This window comes from Alosa alosa, chromosome 11 (assembly GCF_017589495.1).
Source record: "Alosa alosa isolate M-15738 ecotype Scorff River chromosome 11, AALO_Geno_1.1, whole genome shotgun sequence".
In the NCBI taxonomy this organism is placed as follows: Eukaryota; Metazoa; Chordata; class Actinopteri; order Clupeiformes; family Clupeidae; genus Alosa; species Alosa alosa.
The window spans coordinates 26,088,938-26,104,804 of NC_063199.1; the positions used below are offsets into that span (position 1 = coordinate 26,088,938).

Below are 15,867 nucleotides of genomic sequence, written 5' to 3' on the forward strand. Positions count from 1 at the left end.
CTCTCTCGCTGTGTGTGCATGTGTTTGAGTGTGTGTGCGTGTGTCTGTGTGTATCCATGCATATTTTTACAGTCAAGGTGGTCCCTCTGTTGTTTGGATCTTGTCTCTTGCTGTGTTTAGAAATGCGACAAATGTGAGGAGTCCCAGCAGCAGCAGCCTCATGTGCTAAAAGGGAGCTAACAATGTAAGTGCTTAATGGGCAAAAGCCCATCTCATCTAAAAACAGTTGAAGTCTATTTTCGGTCACAGGCAGCAGGCCACCAGAGACATCGAGGGGACTTCACAGATTCATACTTCCACAACCTACTGTAGCGTTAGCATTCATTTTAGAGCGCTAGTGAGTAGCGACTAAACTTATACTGTATATCCTGCCCCTAGTGCCTGGGACAGTAGTGTAGGTGAAGTCTGTCTGAGGCTAATATCTTGCTGCTGGACTGGTCAGAGTGGTGCTTAGTACACAATCGCCTCAGGCAGTATGTCATCACAGACAGTCCAGTGCACTGAGCCAGTCCTGTGGCTAATATGAGGCAGTGCTGCTGACTGTACAGCCTTTTCCTGTGACAGAGTATCTGGTCTCTAGTTTCTAAGTCTCTTGTGGTGCAACAACCATGATTCAGTAAACACTCTCCACTGTTACCATGGTGGTTGCTACACAAAGGTCTTGGGAAACTTGCATCACTTCTGGACTTGTGAGACTTTAGCGGCTGTCTGAATCTCCCTGTGTGGGAAAGCTGATTGAGGACATGGTTGTGTCTCACACCAGTTGTGTTGATTGAAACACCTCAGTTTTAGCACATCTCAACTGAAACCAATGTCTAAAGCAAGCTTTATATATCCAATATGATATGAGATTACTCATGTAAGCTATCGCTAGAATGAAAAAAAAAAGGGAAAACTGAACATTTTTCATTTTTATTACTGGACAAAAATCCAAGGATTAAAACTTCCTATGAGGAGGACGGAAACAAGGTTTGATCACATAACTAAAGCAAAACAGCCTCATCCATAGAGCTGCCCACAGCTGGACTCTTCAAGCTGGTTTTCTATGAAAATTCAATCCAACCATTGATACACATCAATGTTGAATACATAAATACACATTGAATACATATGTATACATACACATCAAGCAGGGTGAGATTTCACAGTAATTTGAAAATCTGGACAGGTGAAAGTCCTTCAATTGCTGAAGAAAAGAAGAAAAGAAATGTACTGAACATACACATGCAGCTCCTGATTTTGTGCTTGGCAACTGACTAAAATTAATAAATGAACTTTGTTTCATGATTATGACAATGTACAATTTAGAAATAATCATAAGTGCTTCAAGAACAAGGGGAAAGGGCCAATTCAGGTCAATCAGAGTACTCCTTGGAGCTCAACCATGAGACAATCAGTCCTCCGAGAGGCCTGTCACACACAGCTTATCATGCTCCTGCTCGTTCCAAACTCCCACATGCCCCCTGGTGGTGAGAAGAGACAACTGCAGGCTGGCATCTCTACAGTGGCTGAGAGGGCCGGCAGTCACAGCCACAGCAGCAACAGCAGCAACAGGTGTAGCACACATGGGTAGTGGTGGTGGAGATGGTGGTGGTGTTTATAGAACCTTCCCAGGATTCATGAGGTTTTTGGGGTCCAGTGTGGCCTTGAGTCCCTGCATGACCTCCAGAGCCAGAGGGCCGACCTCCTCCCTCAGCAGGGTGCGTTTCCCCAGGCCCACACCGTGCTCACCAGTGCACGTGCCATCCACAGCCAGAGCCCGTCTATACACACACACACACAGACAGACAGACAGACAGACACAAACACAGACAGACAGACAGACCGACACACACACACACACACACACACACAGAGTGTATATCCATTTGAATAGATATAGTCACATACTGGCTATACTAATTTGTGTAAAGCAATGCAAAAGAATTCCATAGACTGACACACAAATCTCAATACTTTCCAATGAGTGTCATCTCAATACTTTCCATGAGTGTTTTAACTATCCTGCAAGTTGTCTCAAAAGGTGAACAAAAACACAATTCATATCTTGGAAGCAACATCACTTGCAATAGGCAGGGAAAAACTTAATTCGCTTTGTATTATAAGGCAGACGCCTGGCGGCCTTGAAAACCTTGCTTAATAGAAATGAGCAGTCTGGGCAGATTTAATTAGGAGATGGAACCCAAATTTAAGGTTACTCCTTCCATTCTGTGCAACTGCAATTACTAGAGAGCTGGAGGCCACAGGACAGGGTGAATGAGTTTGCTGGCATAATCACTAGTCAGCTGTTCTATTCAATTCAAGAATTCAAGGATTTTATTGAATTTAGCTGTACAGCTTTCCTGTACAGAGGTGTCCCAAGGGAATCACCAACTATTTAGAAGGATGAAGATGTGGAGGAAGACTGTAATAAATGTATAGCCGATATGTGTAGCAAACTACGGGTGTGATGATTTGGAAAGAACTTCATATAAGTATAGCCGATGTGTGTAGCAAACTACGGGTGTGATGATTTGGAAAGAACTTCATATAAGTATAGCCGATATGTGTAGCAAACTACGGGTGTGAAGATTTGGAAAGAACTTCATATAAGTATAGCCGATATGTGTAGCAAACTACGGGTGTGAAGATTTGAAAAAGAACTTCATATAATGTAGCAAAACGGTGTGAAGATTTGAAAGAACTTCATATAGCCGATATGTGTAGCAAACTACGGGTGTGAAGATTTGGAAATAACTTCATATAAGTATAGCCGATATGTGTAGCAAACTACGGGTGTGATGATTTGGAAAGAACTTCATATAAGTATAGCCGATATGTGTAGCAAACTACGGGCGTGATGATTTGGAAATAACATCATATGAGCCATACTGTATGTGTAGCAGGTGTTATGATATGGAAGGAACTCGTATGCTTCTACATAAGGAAGTTAACTAACAAAGCTGTGGTGATGTTTTATACTTCAGTAGTTTTTTTTATATGTTACAACGCAGAACAATATGCAAAACAGTGAAACTGAAGGTGATTAAGAAGACCCTTTCAAGAGAGTTCCATTATCGGCATCATAGTTGGCCCCACAAGGCTTCCGTTTTAACATTCCATTATGTTATCTTAATGCAGAGCAGAGCCTTATACATGGATTTCTATGGAACGTCACGAAAACATGCGTGCGCAACCAAGAGGCAGAAAGCACCATAGAACAGCATAGAGCAATGCAAAAGAGCAAAAGAATAAAATGAGTTTTGTGCTGAAAACTGCACCAATTGAAATCAACGATGGTTAGAGAATGTTAAATATGTTCAATATCCCTAACGGAATGTCTTCGCCAAAAATGACAAAATACGATGTTATATTAATAATCCAAATGAACGTCAAACTTTGAAATATAGTCTGAAACGAGATGTTATTATCATTGAGACAACAGGGGTATACAAAAAATCCGATTGTAGCTTACAGCAGCCGACTATTTAGGTTAAGTTTATAACGTTGTGGGATGGCCACAAAGCGTCTTCTGCCTCCGCGGGCTGCTGGCGCATCTAGTTTTGTTGGTAAACGGGAAACCCGTGTATAGATAGATCTATTCACCTTATTCAGCCCGGCCCATTTTTTAAAATTTCACGTTGTCTTTAAACTTCCGGTCGGCTAGCTATGTCTAGTTAGCTTCATTGGGATGACACGGCAGAAGAGGATAGAGAGGCTAACTTACAGAACAGCCGCTCCAAAGTCAGTTTTTTCCTAACTTCAGATAGGAAAGCTGTATAACAGAAATGTCTTAAGTCACCAAAATCCTAAATAAACGTTCCTAACTTTAGGATGACTCATAATATATGATGCCAGTAATCTCGATAGAGCTCTGCTATCTCAATGTATCGCAATGGATGTACTGCTCAATCGGAAGTTCGGAGACAATGTGGGCAAAGCTAGCGCCCCCATGTTTGCGCGCGGAATAAGGTGAATAGACCCTTTCAACAATAAAAACAAAAACAATGCTTGAACGTTCTATTTGGGCCCCAATCTACTTCCTCTGCATTAAGATAACATATGGAATGTTAAAAAGGAAGTCTTGTGGGGCCAACTATGATGCTGATAATGGAACTCTCTTGAAAGGGTCTATTAACGTTTTTCATGTGACGTATTCTAGGTTCTATAGCTTTGTTTACATCCAGCTGGTAGGCAAGGAACAAGTTGAACCCATTGAACATCGTTGTCTGCAGCTGCCTCTCAGTAGGCTACATCTCTGTATTTCAGCAATGTCAACATTTCAGGCATCAATAAAGGTGATGATGAAACGTTATCCCATTGTTCAATATTTGATAGCCTTTCACAGGAACGTTGTTTCGCTAAAATCGCCCTGATTTGGTGCATTGATCTGTATCGATAACGTTATGGGAGAACCTGCATGTAGCCTAATGGTAGCCTAACTTTTTCTCTCTGTTCAAAACTTCGGTTTACCACGAAGACAATAGCCTTTCTTAGAAGCTGTGAAATTTGACCAGAAAGGAACATGTCTTCCTTCTGAAAGCTGACACAAAATCAAACAATATTTGATCATTTAACTTCAACTGAACAGCGACAGGTCTTGGTAGGCAGTAGACTCAGCAGACGTTAAAACGGTAGCCTTTGTTATAGCCAGAGTCAGTCAGCATCATGTAACATTAATGGCGTTAGTCATGAATCCTGTAACATATTATATCATATAACAGCGATGGCTTATTTGAAGGCGATCTGCATGGATATATAACCACCCAGAAAAACTCAGAATGTGAGTGATAAAGTTCATTAATTGTATGAAACTTTTTATTAGTTATCCATTGCAGCATCGCCTATATTAGGCTGTTATGCTAGCTCAGCCTTTAAATATGTTGTTATTTTGGTCATGTGGACTTGATTAAACGAATAAAGATAATTCATAAACTGCTTATTTCTTACATGACTGAAGCAGTAGCCTAGGTTCAACAGTGGTGTTTGAGGTTGCTGTGTTAAGTTCTTGTGTGTGATCGTTAAACAATTAGGATCAAATCAGTTTATTTTGACATACGAGGAGTTAGCCTGACCTGTAACGTTAGCCTATAGCACATAAGCCTATTCTGTTTTCATTTATTAGCATTTGTTGTGATTATATAATCAAATGACACTCATGATAACTTGAAATAGAAGGACAGAAGATAGGTGATTGATGTCCACAAGCACGAATTTCACGAGACAAATTAGAACAAACTGTTCCGGTAAAAATAATCTTGCCATGTTTAAAATGCTGCACTTTATCCCTTCATAGCCTATCTCTGGCAATTCATTTTTGGATGACTGTAGATAGTAGTATTTTAGCCTACGTCTTCGTAGACAGTAGGCTACACCATTAGGCTATCTTGAGAATTAAAGACTTCACAGCTGCTAATGATCATCCTCCACAACCACGAGGATAGGTAGGCTAAAGCGGTCGATTCGTCGCCTTTTGCTTCTTATTGTAAAACCAACTGTTAGGGCCTACACAAGTGGTCGGCATCCCGGTCAATATTTGATATTAAAATTTCAATTTTGAAGCTATTTGTAACTATGTGTAGCCTATGCAACCCGACTGTTGTAGGCTTGCCTACCACTCTCTGCAGTTCCTTGCCTACCATTCTTGCCTACCACTCTAGTTGTAAACAAACGGTCACATGACATTATGACGTAGGTGCAAAACCTTAATATGGCTCTGATGCAGAGGAAGTAGATTGGGAACCAAATAGAACGTTCAAGCATTGTTTTTGTTTTTATTGTTGAAAGGGTCTTCTAGCAAGCCCTGAGTGTGGTGTATGCAGATGTACTGTATAAATAGACATTTCCGTTGTTCGGTTGTATGCAGGTGATCTAGCCATGTCTTGGTCAGTATGTGTAGGGTTGAAGAAAGGTGTATGCAGGCTTACCTGGCCAGTCTCTCTGTGAACTGGTGAACTTTGAGCACCTCTTCTGGGTCATTGGGGTCCAGGACCATCAGACAGTGGAAGTTCCCGTCTCCCACATGTCCTGCTATGGGTCCTGTGGAGCACAGCAGGGCCTCTGGATCAGTCAAACTAACACCCTTCATCGCTCGTCAAAGTGTCAGTGACTTCATTACAGGTGATAGAATTCTCCAGCATTGAGGCAAAGCATTCCGGAACACAGATAGTGCTGGTAGAAAGATTGCCTGGTATCTATATAAAAAACATCTCTCAAAATTGACCTCAATAAATTTCATGAACTTGATGTTATACAACTCCCTCATTACAAAATGATTACTCTTTTTTCATGTATTAGGCTATTAGGCTATTAGTTCTCCTTCAAGAACAACAACTACAACAACCTTAGACCAAAAAGAGAAGCTATAGCTATAGGAGTGATGGTGGTGGGTGTTCTGTGAGACTATACATCAGAGGAGGCTCCTTCATTGAGGAAAGGGAGGAACACCCTCACTAAAATTTCAGAGAAAAATAAAAAATATCTAAAGTGAATTACTAATCTGATAAATTACTGTTAATATCACTATTTTTAACACTTTGAATGAACAAAATCGTTCCCCTAGGTCAAAATGCCAACAGCACCCCCTATCGCAATTGAAAATTACTGTATGGAGGAGCTTCCTTCTCAAGCCCCTCATTGAAGTCCATTATAAACGGCTCTGACCCCAGCGGCTCGTGAATCAAGTCGTTTTCAATGGCCAAAGGAGGAAGCTCCTCCGTACAGTAATTTTCAATTGCGATAGGGGGTGCTGTTTTTAGCGGCAACGGTGCAAGAACGTTATTTGCAGTCATACAGCTAAGAATCTTGTGTTTGAGAAAAACAAGAAAGCTTGTTTTTTGCTCGTGAAATAAACAGTACAATGGAATCAGGACAATATCCATCTTTTATACATTCAAATACAGTGCGAAGGTTAGGATCAAATCAGGAAGACCAGTTCCAAAAATTCCTAATTCAAAAAAAGATTGTAAGGCTAGTGTAGGCTGCTGAATGCTACATAGTATGACAAATGGCTAACTGGTAACGTTAGCACAGAAAACATAGGCCAGCAGCTGTAGGCTGTCACAAACGTGGACAGTTCATTTGGTGATAGGCTAAAACATTTTTGGATAGTTATGCGTTGCTATAATCATCCAAGTTATGCCTTAACTAAACAATTGTTAAATAATGTTCTTGTTGTTAATATGTTATTGTTACTAACTGTATCTTTGGATGGTAACATTGTTAATGAATGTTTCAGACCATGACGCATTCCTGTAATGACGTCTTCAGTAACATTTGCCTTTTGAGTATAAATTCACTCAGCTTACAACCTGTCTTTAAATTATAGCGATTTGGCTTTAAAAATAATAGCATGTTACAAATAACCACATTTAAGGTCTATTTTTTTAATGGTAAATAGTTACATTGTTTTATAAAACAAGTGTCTATTTTTAGTGTTAAAGACTTTTCTGCAAATGTATTAGGCTACATTGAGCAAAACCTCCAGACTTTTCATAATTTTGCACATCTGGAAAACAGTATTTCATAACTAGACCTACATATCTTCCCTGACTTCCCAGACCTAAATTTACATTTCTTTACATTTACATTTATTAATTTAGCACTATTATCCAAAGTGACTTATTGCACAACATTGCCAGTTAAAATGCTACATAGTACTGCTGCTATAAATGTGTCGGGGTAGGTGGCCTACATCTATTCACATATTGCCACTAACACCAATCAAGCGGACATTCCTTCCTCCGTTATTTTTTTAACCACCGGCCGCCACTGCTATACAACCCCCCCCCCCCCCGGGATCTCACAGTGCTTAATGTTTGTTGACAGAGTTAAACCCAGATTGCATATGAAGTGCAAGTCTCTCGAGATTCCTCAGCATAAATAAATAAAACGCTTGCAGTAACTGTTCCCTCCTCTGTCTTCCATTCGGAGACATTTTCTCCTGTGACATCTTGGAGGTGAATACAAGGAGGAGGAAGAGGTAGACCAAGCAGACCTGTGAGGCCATTTTGGATCAGGTCTTCCTTAGTCTCTACAACGACCTCAGGCAAGCGGGAGAGAGGAACACAAACATCTGTGGCGTAGGCCTGCAGAATCAAACACACACACACACACACACACACACACACACACACACACACACACACACACACACACACACACAAATAGGGAAATTTGTATACACTTGCGGTACAGTATGTACAGCTTTGTGGCCAGGGCAGGCATTACTTCAGAGGACTGAGTTAGCGCACAGCTGCTACTGATTGAGCTGCGCCGTGCGTTGTGATTGGCTACTGGGCTAGTGATGACGGTAGTTGGTTTGGCACCACTCACCTTGCAGCCGGGTCGGAGTGCCAGTGCGGCATACCAGGCGTCGTGTCTGGCCTTCCACAGGCGGGCACGCTTTGCCTCATCGTCCGCCCACGAGAAGTCGGAGCCTCCGCTGTCCTTCGCTAACTCCTCTGGGAGAAACACGACACACGCAGACATGTCATATAAACATACATGTCCTCCACGACACATGCAGACATGTCATATAAACATACATGTCCTCCACGACACACACGTCGCGCATGTCATAAAAACATACATGTCCTCCACGACACATGCAGACATGTCATATAAACATACATGTCCTCCACGACACACGCAGACATGTCATATAAACACACGTCCTCCACGACACACGCAGACATGTCATATAAACACGCATGTCCTCCACGACACACGCAGACATGTCATATAAACACGCATGTCCTCCACGACACACGCAGACATGTCATATAAACATACATGTCCTCCACGACACACGTAGACATGTCATATAAACATACATGTCCTCCACGACACACGCAGACATGTCATATAAACATACATGTCCTCCACAACACACACGTCGCGCATGTCTTACAAACTTTCTCTCTTTCACACACACACACACACACACACACACACACACACACAAATACACACACATAAATACACATATACTGTATGTAGTATGGAAGAGAAATATACAAACATTGTGCAAATAAAATATACAAGTATTCTGCAAGCGATACACTTTTCAAACATAACTCACTGATAAATCCCTCAAAGGTCATACACACATCAAACACATACATGCATTAGGGCTGCACGATTTGGGGAAAATATCTAATTGCAATTTTCCTGACAGATATTGCGAGATAATTTGTGCCACTCCAGATTGGTGAGCATGCCCGCTGCACAAGAAGTACAGCACTCCTGACCAACTGTGATGCTCACCAATCAGAATGTCTGTGCCCCCTCACGCACTATGCACACCCTCCAATCAGAAGTGGCATAGTCAAGGAGGATGAAATGAATATAAAAGTCAGATTTGTGACACAAATTGCACAATTATTTGTAGCTTTTGCGATGAGGTAATTGCATTGGTTCATATTGCGATTATGATTGTGAAGTCCTACTGTAACTGTGCAGCCCTAACATGCACACATACAATACATTACACATCCATACTGTATATTGACGCACACAAACATTCAGTCATAATTTAGTCAGTGATGAGCACAGTGATAGACACACTGAGATGTATAAACACAACGCAAAACAACAAACACACACACACACACACAGAGAGAGAGACACAGGCACACTCACACACCTGTGATAGAGACCTGCTCATCCAGGCTCCTGGCGCTGCCATGGAATTCTAGGAAGAGGGTGGGCGCCACAGGATAGGCCAGGGAGTTGTAGCGGTTACACGCATCAATCATCACATCATCCAGAAATTCTGCAGGCACACGTCAAGGGACGTCATTAACACACAGGAGACATCAATCTACAGATCTACAAATCTGCAAACAGATTTTTCTCTTGATGAACAAGAGAATATCTGAATAGTTTTTTTTATACAAGAAATATCACAGAAAAAACAACAGTCTGTGTATTAAACTAAACAACAATATGCAAACTGTCAACATGCCTACAAAGAGTCCATCTCACAAAGTCTTTCCAAACATCTCCCTAATTTATATAAATCTGTACACACTGCCCCAGCACTACATCTGCTATATGCACTTCTGGCTACAGTATATGTAAAACTGTATGTCGTTGTACTGACATGTTACTTGTGCAGTGACAATAAATAAAAATAACATCTAATCGAATATACTGTAATCTAAATACCTAACACAGACACAGAGTCCATCGCAAATGCTTCCCAAACACCGCCAGACGAGATGTGTGTGAGTGTGTCTCCGTTTGTGCCAGGGTCTCACCGATGCGTGCGATGGGCACTCCGGCCTGCAAGACCTGTACGGTGGTGTCCACGGCAGCCTGGACGGAGGGGAAGGAGCAGACGGCGGCGGCGACGCCCTCAGGAACCCCGTACAGTCGCAGCGTGGCTTTGGTCAGCACCCCCAGAGTGCCCTCCGAACCGACGAACAGGTTAGTCAGGTTGTACCCGGCAGACGTCTTCCTAAGGAAGGAGGGAGGGAGATGGACTTCACTTACAGGCTAGCTGGTCCGACCCAAACACCCACAACTCTGCTTCCGTTGTACTGTAATGCCTGTTCTTAGATAAAACACTCTTTCCTTTGTGCAACCAATTCGTGTTATTAATCTGATTTTTTTTTTTTATTCGACCCAGGTCCCCGTGGGCGCTTGGGCCCATATGTGGTGTGTGCGCTGCAGCCGCAGGAGAGCAGATACGGTGCACGCGTGGAGGAGCACCTGGCGCGGCGGCCCTTCCCCGCTGTGTGGATGATGGTGCCGTCAGCCAGAACCACCTCAAGGTTAAGAACGTTCTCCCGCATGGTTCCGTAACGGACAGCGTTGGTGCCGGATGCACTGGTGGCGGCCATTCCGCAGAGCGATGCGTCTGCTCCAGGGTCTGTGGACACAGGCACATTTAACATCAGGGTATTGACAAAGTCCTTATAGGCAAATCCCCCCACTTAGCAGCCATCTTGTTAATGCGTTTCGGGAAGTTATTGGGAAGCTATTTTCCTATTCAAATGAATGGGCAGGCATTATGTAAGGGAGGTCATATTGACATAACAAGTACATCAGACGAATCCGTGTTAAAATTTGAATTGAACGACATATATATATCCCCCCAAATAAGGCAAAAAAGAATACAAATGCAGTTGGTTACTTAAATTACAGGAAGGGGTGGGGTAGACAACAGCCATATTGGCATTACGAACTAAACCCATACATTTCTATGGAGGATTCTTTGAGTGCTGTGTCTCGTTATTAGAAAGTCTTTGGAATTGCTTCCACAATCAACTTCCAACACCCATCACCTGTCATTGTCAAGTTGTCTCCTACTCTGAATATAAACTAAACCAAGTGTCTCTGTTCCATGTTGGTGTCTGAATCATGTCATGATATATATACAGTATATATATATATATATATATATATATATATATATATATATTATAAGTGATGCAACCAAACCTGAAAAAGATCAAACACTGATGTTCAAAATATTAATGCATAAATATAAATATACTGTACATTTCAAAAACACAATACTGGTGGCTTTGTTTACTCATGAAGTACAACCAGCTTCAACCAGGTTTAGGTGATCAGGTCTGAAAGCTCTGTTCAGATTTCTAAATGCCATAGTGGTCATCTCCAGATCATATTGAAATGGTCATGCAGTTTTCCTCATATTTAGGTGCAGTGTTCCTCTGGCCACATTTAGGTTCAGGCGTTTCTTACCCACAGGGAACCACAGGCCTGTGTCTCGCAGGTAAGAGTTGAGGCCTTTCCGCGTCACACCTGGCTCCACTGTCACGTCAAAGTCCTCTGGGTGCAGGTCCAACACCTGGTCCATCATCCGCAGACTGAAACACACACCACCCTGCAAGCACGCACAATTCAGTGGCACACAATCAATTACAGTGTTTCCCATACATTGACTTATTTGTCACAATATCAACATTGACCACCACACAATGATTTTCCAGGTTGTACTAAATTGTTCTTAAATCAGGTTAGCATCATAACCACGCTGTGCTAATTTGTTAAAAACTGTTGTATTCAAGTTAATTCTGCAAACCAACCACCGCAAATGGAATTTAATTCTGTGGGAAACACTGAATTACCACCACATCTGTAATTTTATCCTACATTATATAGCAACCAATACTGTTATTATCCGTTATTCTGCATGTGTTCAGTGTTCAGTGTTAACTAAAATGTTTAGTTTAGTGTTTAGTATTAACTAAAAATGTCGTCCGGGCCACAGAGATCATCCACTAACAGAGTCACCTTGCTACCAAAACAGCCATGGCAGAATCACAAAATCACCACATTTTTACTGTAATTTTTGAGGATTCCCCACAGCAAATTCTTCTTATCTGCTTGCCTCAGACAACAACAACCCCCAAATCATCTTCACTGCCTCTTACTGCCCCCTAGAGTGGTCCTCTCTCATCTTCAGGGCCCCTTGTCTTACCCCAACCCCCCAGAGTGGTTCCGTCTCATGTTCTGCCCCTTACTGCCCCCACACCCCTCAGAGTTGTTCCATCTCATGTTCTGCCCCTTACTGCCCCCCACACCCCTCAGAGTTGTTCCGTCTCATGTTCACAGCCCCTTACTGCCCCCACACCCCTCAGAGTTGTTCCGTCTCATGTTCACAGCCCCTTCTCCTATCCCCACCTCCCCCTCCGCCAGCACATTCTCCCCCGCACCTTGACGGCTCCAACTCCTCCCTCCAGTCCGGTGCCTGTGCCAAAGGGGATGATGGGAATGCGGTGGTGGTGACAGATTTTGGCCAGCGCACTGACCTCCTCCACGCTTCGGGGAAACACCACCACATCAGGGGGCTTGCATCTGCAACACACAAACATGTTAAGCACACGCAAGCACACACACGCACACACACACCATGGGAAACACCACCACATCAGAGGGCTTGCATCTGCAACACACAAACATGTTAAGCGCGCACGCAGACACACAAACACACACACACACACACACACACACACACACACACACATACAGTGCATACAGAAAATATTCACAGCACTTCACTTTTTCACATTTTATTATGTTTCAGACTTTGGAGTGTTTTGTAAATAATTGTGTTGGAGTATTGTGTGTAGATTAATGAGAAAAAATAATTGAATCCATTTTAAGATGAGTCTGAGACATAACAAAATGTGGAAAAGTGAAGCGCTGTGAATACTTTCCGTATGTACTGTACACATGCACACACACACACACCACAGGGAAACACCACCACATCAGGGGGTTTGCATCTGCAACACACAAACTCATTAAGCAGCACATTCACACACACACGCACACACATACAGACACACACAAATGCACACAGACAGACACACACACATACACATGCGCACACACACCTCGGGGAAACACCACCACATCAGGAGGTTTGCATCTGCAACACACAAACACATTAAGCACATACACAACACAAACACACACATTGTAAAATATTAAACACATAGCCACACATTAATAACAATCAAGCACACATCTAAAATGGAGGATGTGAATAAGTCCTGGTGTACTGGTTAGTCCTCCACCTTCTCCATAGAAAACACACACACACAAAGACACAGACACAGATACACACACCACACACACACACACACACACAATACACACACACAAAACTCACTTGTGCACTGATTCATCTCTGCCATGCTGCTCCCGTACCGCCTGTCCCAATGAGACGCCGTCGTCCCCGACAACTGAACGGAATGCAAAGAGAACCTGTTCAACATCTCTGCTCTGTTGGATCACAAACACAAGCAACAACTTTATGTTAGTAACGCACACTAGTAACAAACATATGCCTTCCAACACCTCATGTGTGTAATATGCCCTCACAGTAGCCTAGCCTACTTCACCATCTCACAATACCAAAAATAATCATAATATCAAAGTATAAACCTAAATCACAATACCACACCACATAACAAAAATAACATTCAAAAGGCTACCACACACATCATGGTATCATTTAAACAAACATCATAACAGCATAGCCTGTCACATCAAAATAACTTAACAAAGCCCAAATACCTCAAACTATCTCAATAACATAACAAACCAAATCAAAATAAAACACCATTTCACAAACGCCACACAAATATCCTACTAGGCGAAACTACAGTAGCCTACAGAGCTTCTATACTGTAGGCCTACGGCTCTGGTAGTAGGCTAGCCTAGTTAATGTCAAAGTCCATTATGACTGCAGCGTCATAATTCTCTAATAAGTTTATGATCAGGTGTGTAGTAGCCTAGCCTAGGCTGGAAGTGGAAATAATGTGTGCATATGTGACAACATAGCCAAAAGAAGCAGCAGGTAACATTTTATGTTATCACAAAAGTTCACAACGTGCAATGCAAAACCAGATTAAATGTCAGACAGTCCGTCGACACTGATATTTGACTGACAACAGACATAGCCACCAAAACACACACACTTCATTATGTTCAAGTGTCCCCTTTGCATCTGAGATGAGAGGGGAATCCCCAATGTACCAATAGCAAAAGGAGACCCCGCCTTTTGAGGTTGACAGTTGACTGACTGCGGCTACTGTGAAGTTCAGCTGGTCTTGGACTTGTCTTGGACTGGTCTGAGGAGGAGGTACACCATCTGTGGAAGTTTTACTTATCTTCGTAGCCTAGTTCGCCACTTACCCTAACGGCATATGATCTCTTGAAAGCGCTGGACTGCAGGAAAGAGCTACAGTTTGAGAGTGCGGGGCACAGTCTTCCGGACTGCCTAAGTAAAGTCAAGGTCATAATTTCGCTCCTGCTTTATGCATTAACTCATGACAGCTGAGATCCACTTGTAAACAGACAGCTAAATGTACTTCCGGATCGCGCAACGTAACGTCGAAAAGTTATTTGATGACGCAACACGCTGCGCAGCGCCCTGGCGTTTTAGCAGAACTAGATATAACAACAACAACAACAACAATAATAATAATAATAAGAAGAAGAAGAAGAAGAAGAAGAAGACATTGTTTATTGTAAACAGAATAGAGTGTAGAACTGTCTACCGATCCTATATCAAACAATGAAACATATATGAAGAAAATTAGCTTTTAGATCAGGATCCTAATACTTTATCTCATTTTGAATACAATCAATGAAAGGCTTCTGCAGTGTCTAGAAGCTTCTTTATCACTGTAAAATCTAAAAAGAAGCATCAGTATTTTGGCCATTAAAAAGGCAATTATGCTAATAAAATGCCATGTATAACTGTATAAAAGTGTGCTGAAAATGCATTTAGTTGGTAGTTATAGATTCTTTAGATTGGTTTTAAGATTATGTACAGCATAATTCATATTCAGCAGCTAGCCTACTACCCGACATCATCCATATATGTTGACATGGAAAACAGTTTTATATGACAGTTTATTTTCTTTCCGCGATCAGAGGATGTCCCCTCACCAGAAGAGAATCCATCTTACGGTCAAAGGCCTGTCTGGGCACTGTAATCCCTGCAACAAAAGCATGAAAGCCTGGGATGTTACAATGTCAGCCACTAGATGGAGTATGTAATGTTTCTGCAACATTTGTTCCGAAGTAGCAATTTGGCACCCTATACCTACAGCTTATGTCTAATCATTGTTGCACATGTATGCTCACACACACACACATGCACACACACACACAAATGCACGCACGCACACACACACACACAGACACACACACACATACAGACATGCTTCTGGCACCTTGGTGAACACACACTGATGATCCAACTTAAGCTGAGATGTAGTGAGTTAGTAGGTGTGACAGGCAAAAGTATTCAGCACTGAAACACGTTATTCTCCTGATCTGGCCACACTGTGTGGGCTTTGTAGAACATTGTGTTTTAAGTTGCTCTTCATTTATTGC

At 42.2% G+C, this 15,867-nt stretch overlaps 1 protein-coding gene across 1 annotated transcript; it reads right to left on the bottom strand.

Moving 5' to 3' along the window:
* Window positions 1-891: 891 nt before the first annotated feature.
* ldhd (lactate dehydrogenase D) lies at window positions 892-14,837 on the bottom strand. Its single transcript, XM_048256918.1, has 11 exons — window positions 14,659-14,837; window positions 13,631-13,743; window positions 12,669-12,810; window positions 11,695-11,836; window positions 10,696-10,855; window positions 10,242-10,441; window positions 9,626-9,754; window positions 8,314-8,441; window positions 7,976-8,066; window positions 5,907-6,018; window positions 892-1,763 (listed from the first exon to the last, which is right to left on the bottom strand). The coding sequence occupies exons 1-11, from the start codon at window positions 14,761-14,763 to the stop codon at window positions 1,598-1,600; spliced, it is 1,488 nt and encodes a 495-aa protein (XP_048112875.1). The 5' UTR covers window positions 14,764-14,837; the 3' UTR covers window positions 892-1,597.
* Between the last annotated feature and the right edge of the window lie 1,030 nt (window positions 14,838-15,867).

Bases quoted from the DNA above. Each gene is read 5' to 3' on its own strand.
- ldhd (XM_048256918.1), bottom strand. From the start codon at position 14,763: ATGACCTTGACTTTACTTAGGCAGTCCGGAAGACTGTGCCCCGCACTC. The intron at 12,811-13,630 runs GTGAGTTTTGTG...TGTGTGTTGCAG, and splicing joins AGAGATGAATCAGTGCACAA to ATGCAAGCCCCCTGATGTGG. The intron at 10,856-11,694 runs GTAAGAAACGCC...CTGTGTCCACAG, and splicing joins AGGCCTGTGGTTCCCTGTGG to ACCCTGGAGCAGACGCATCG.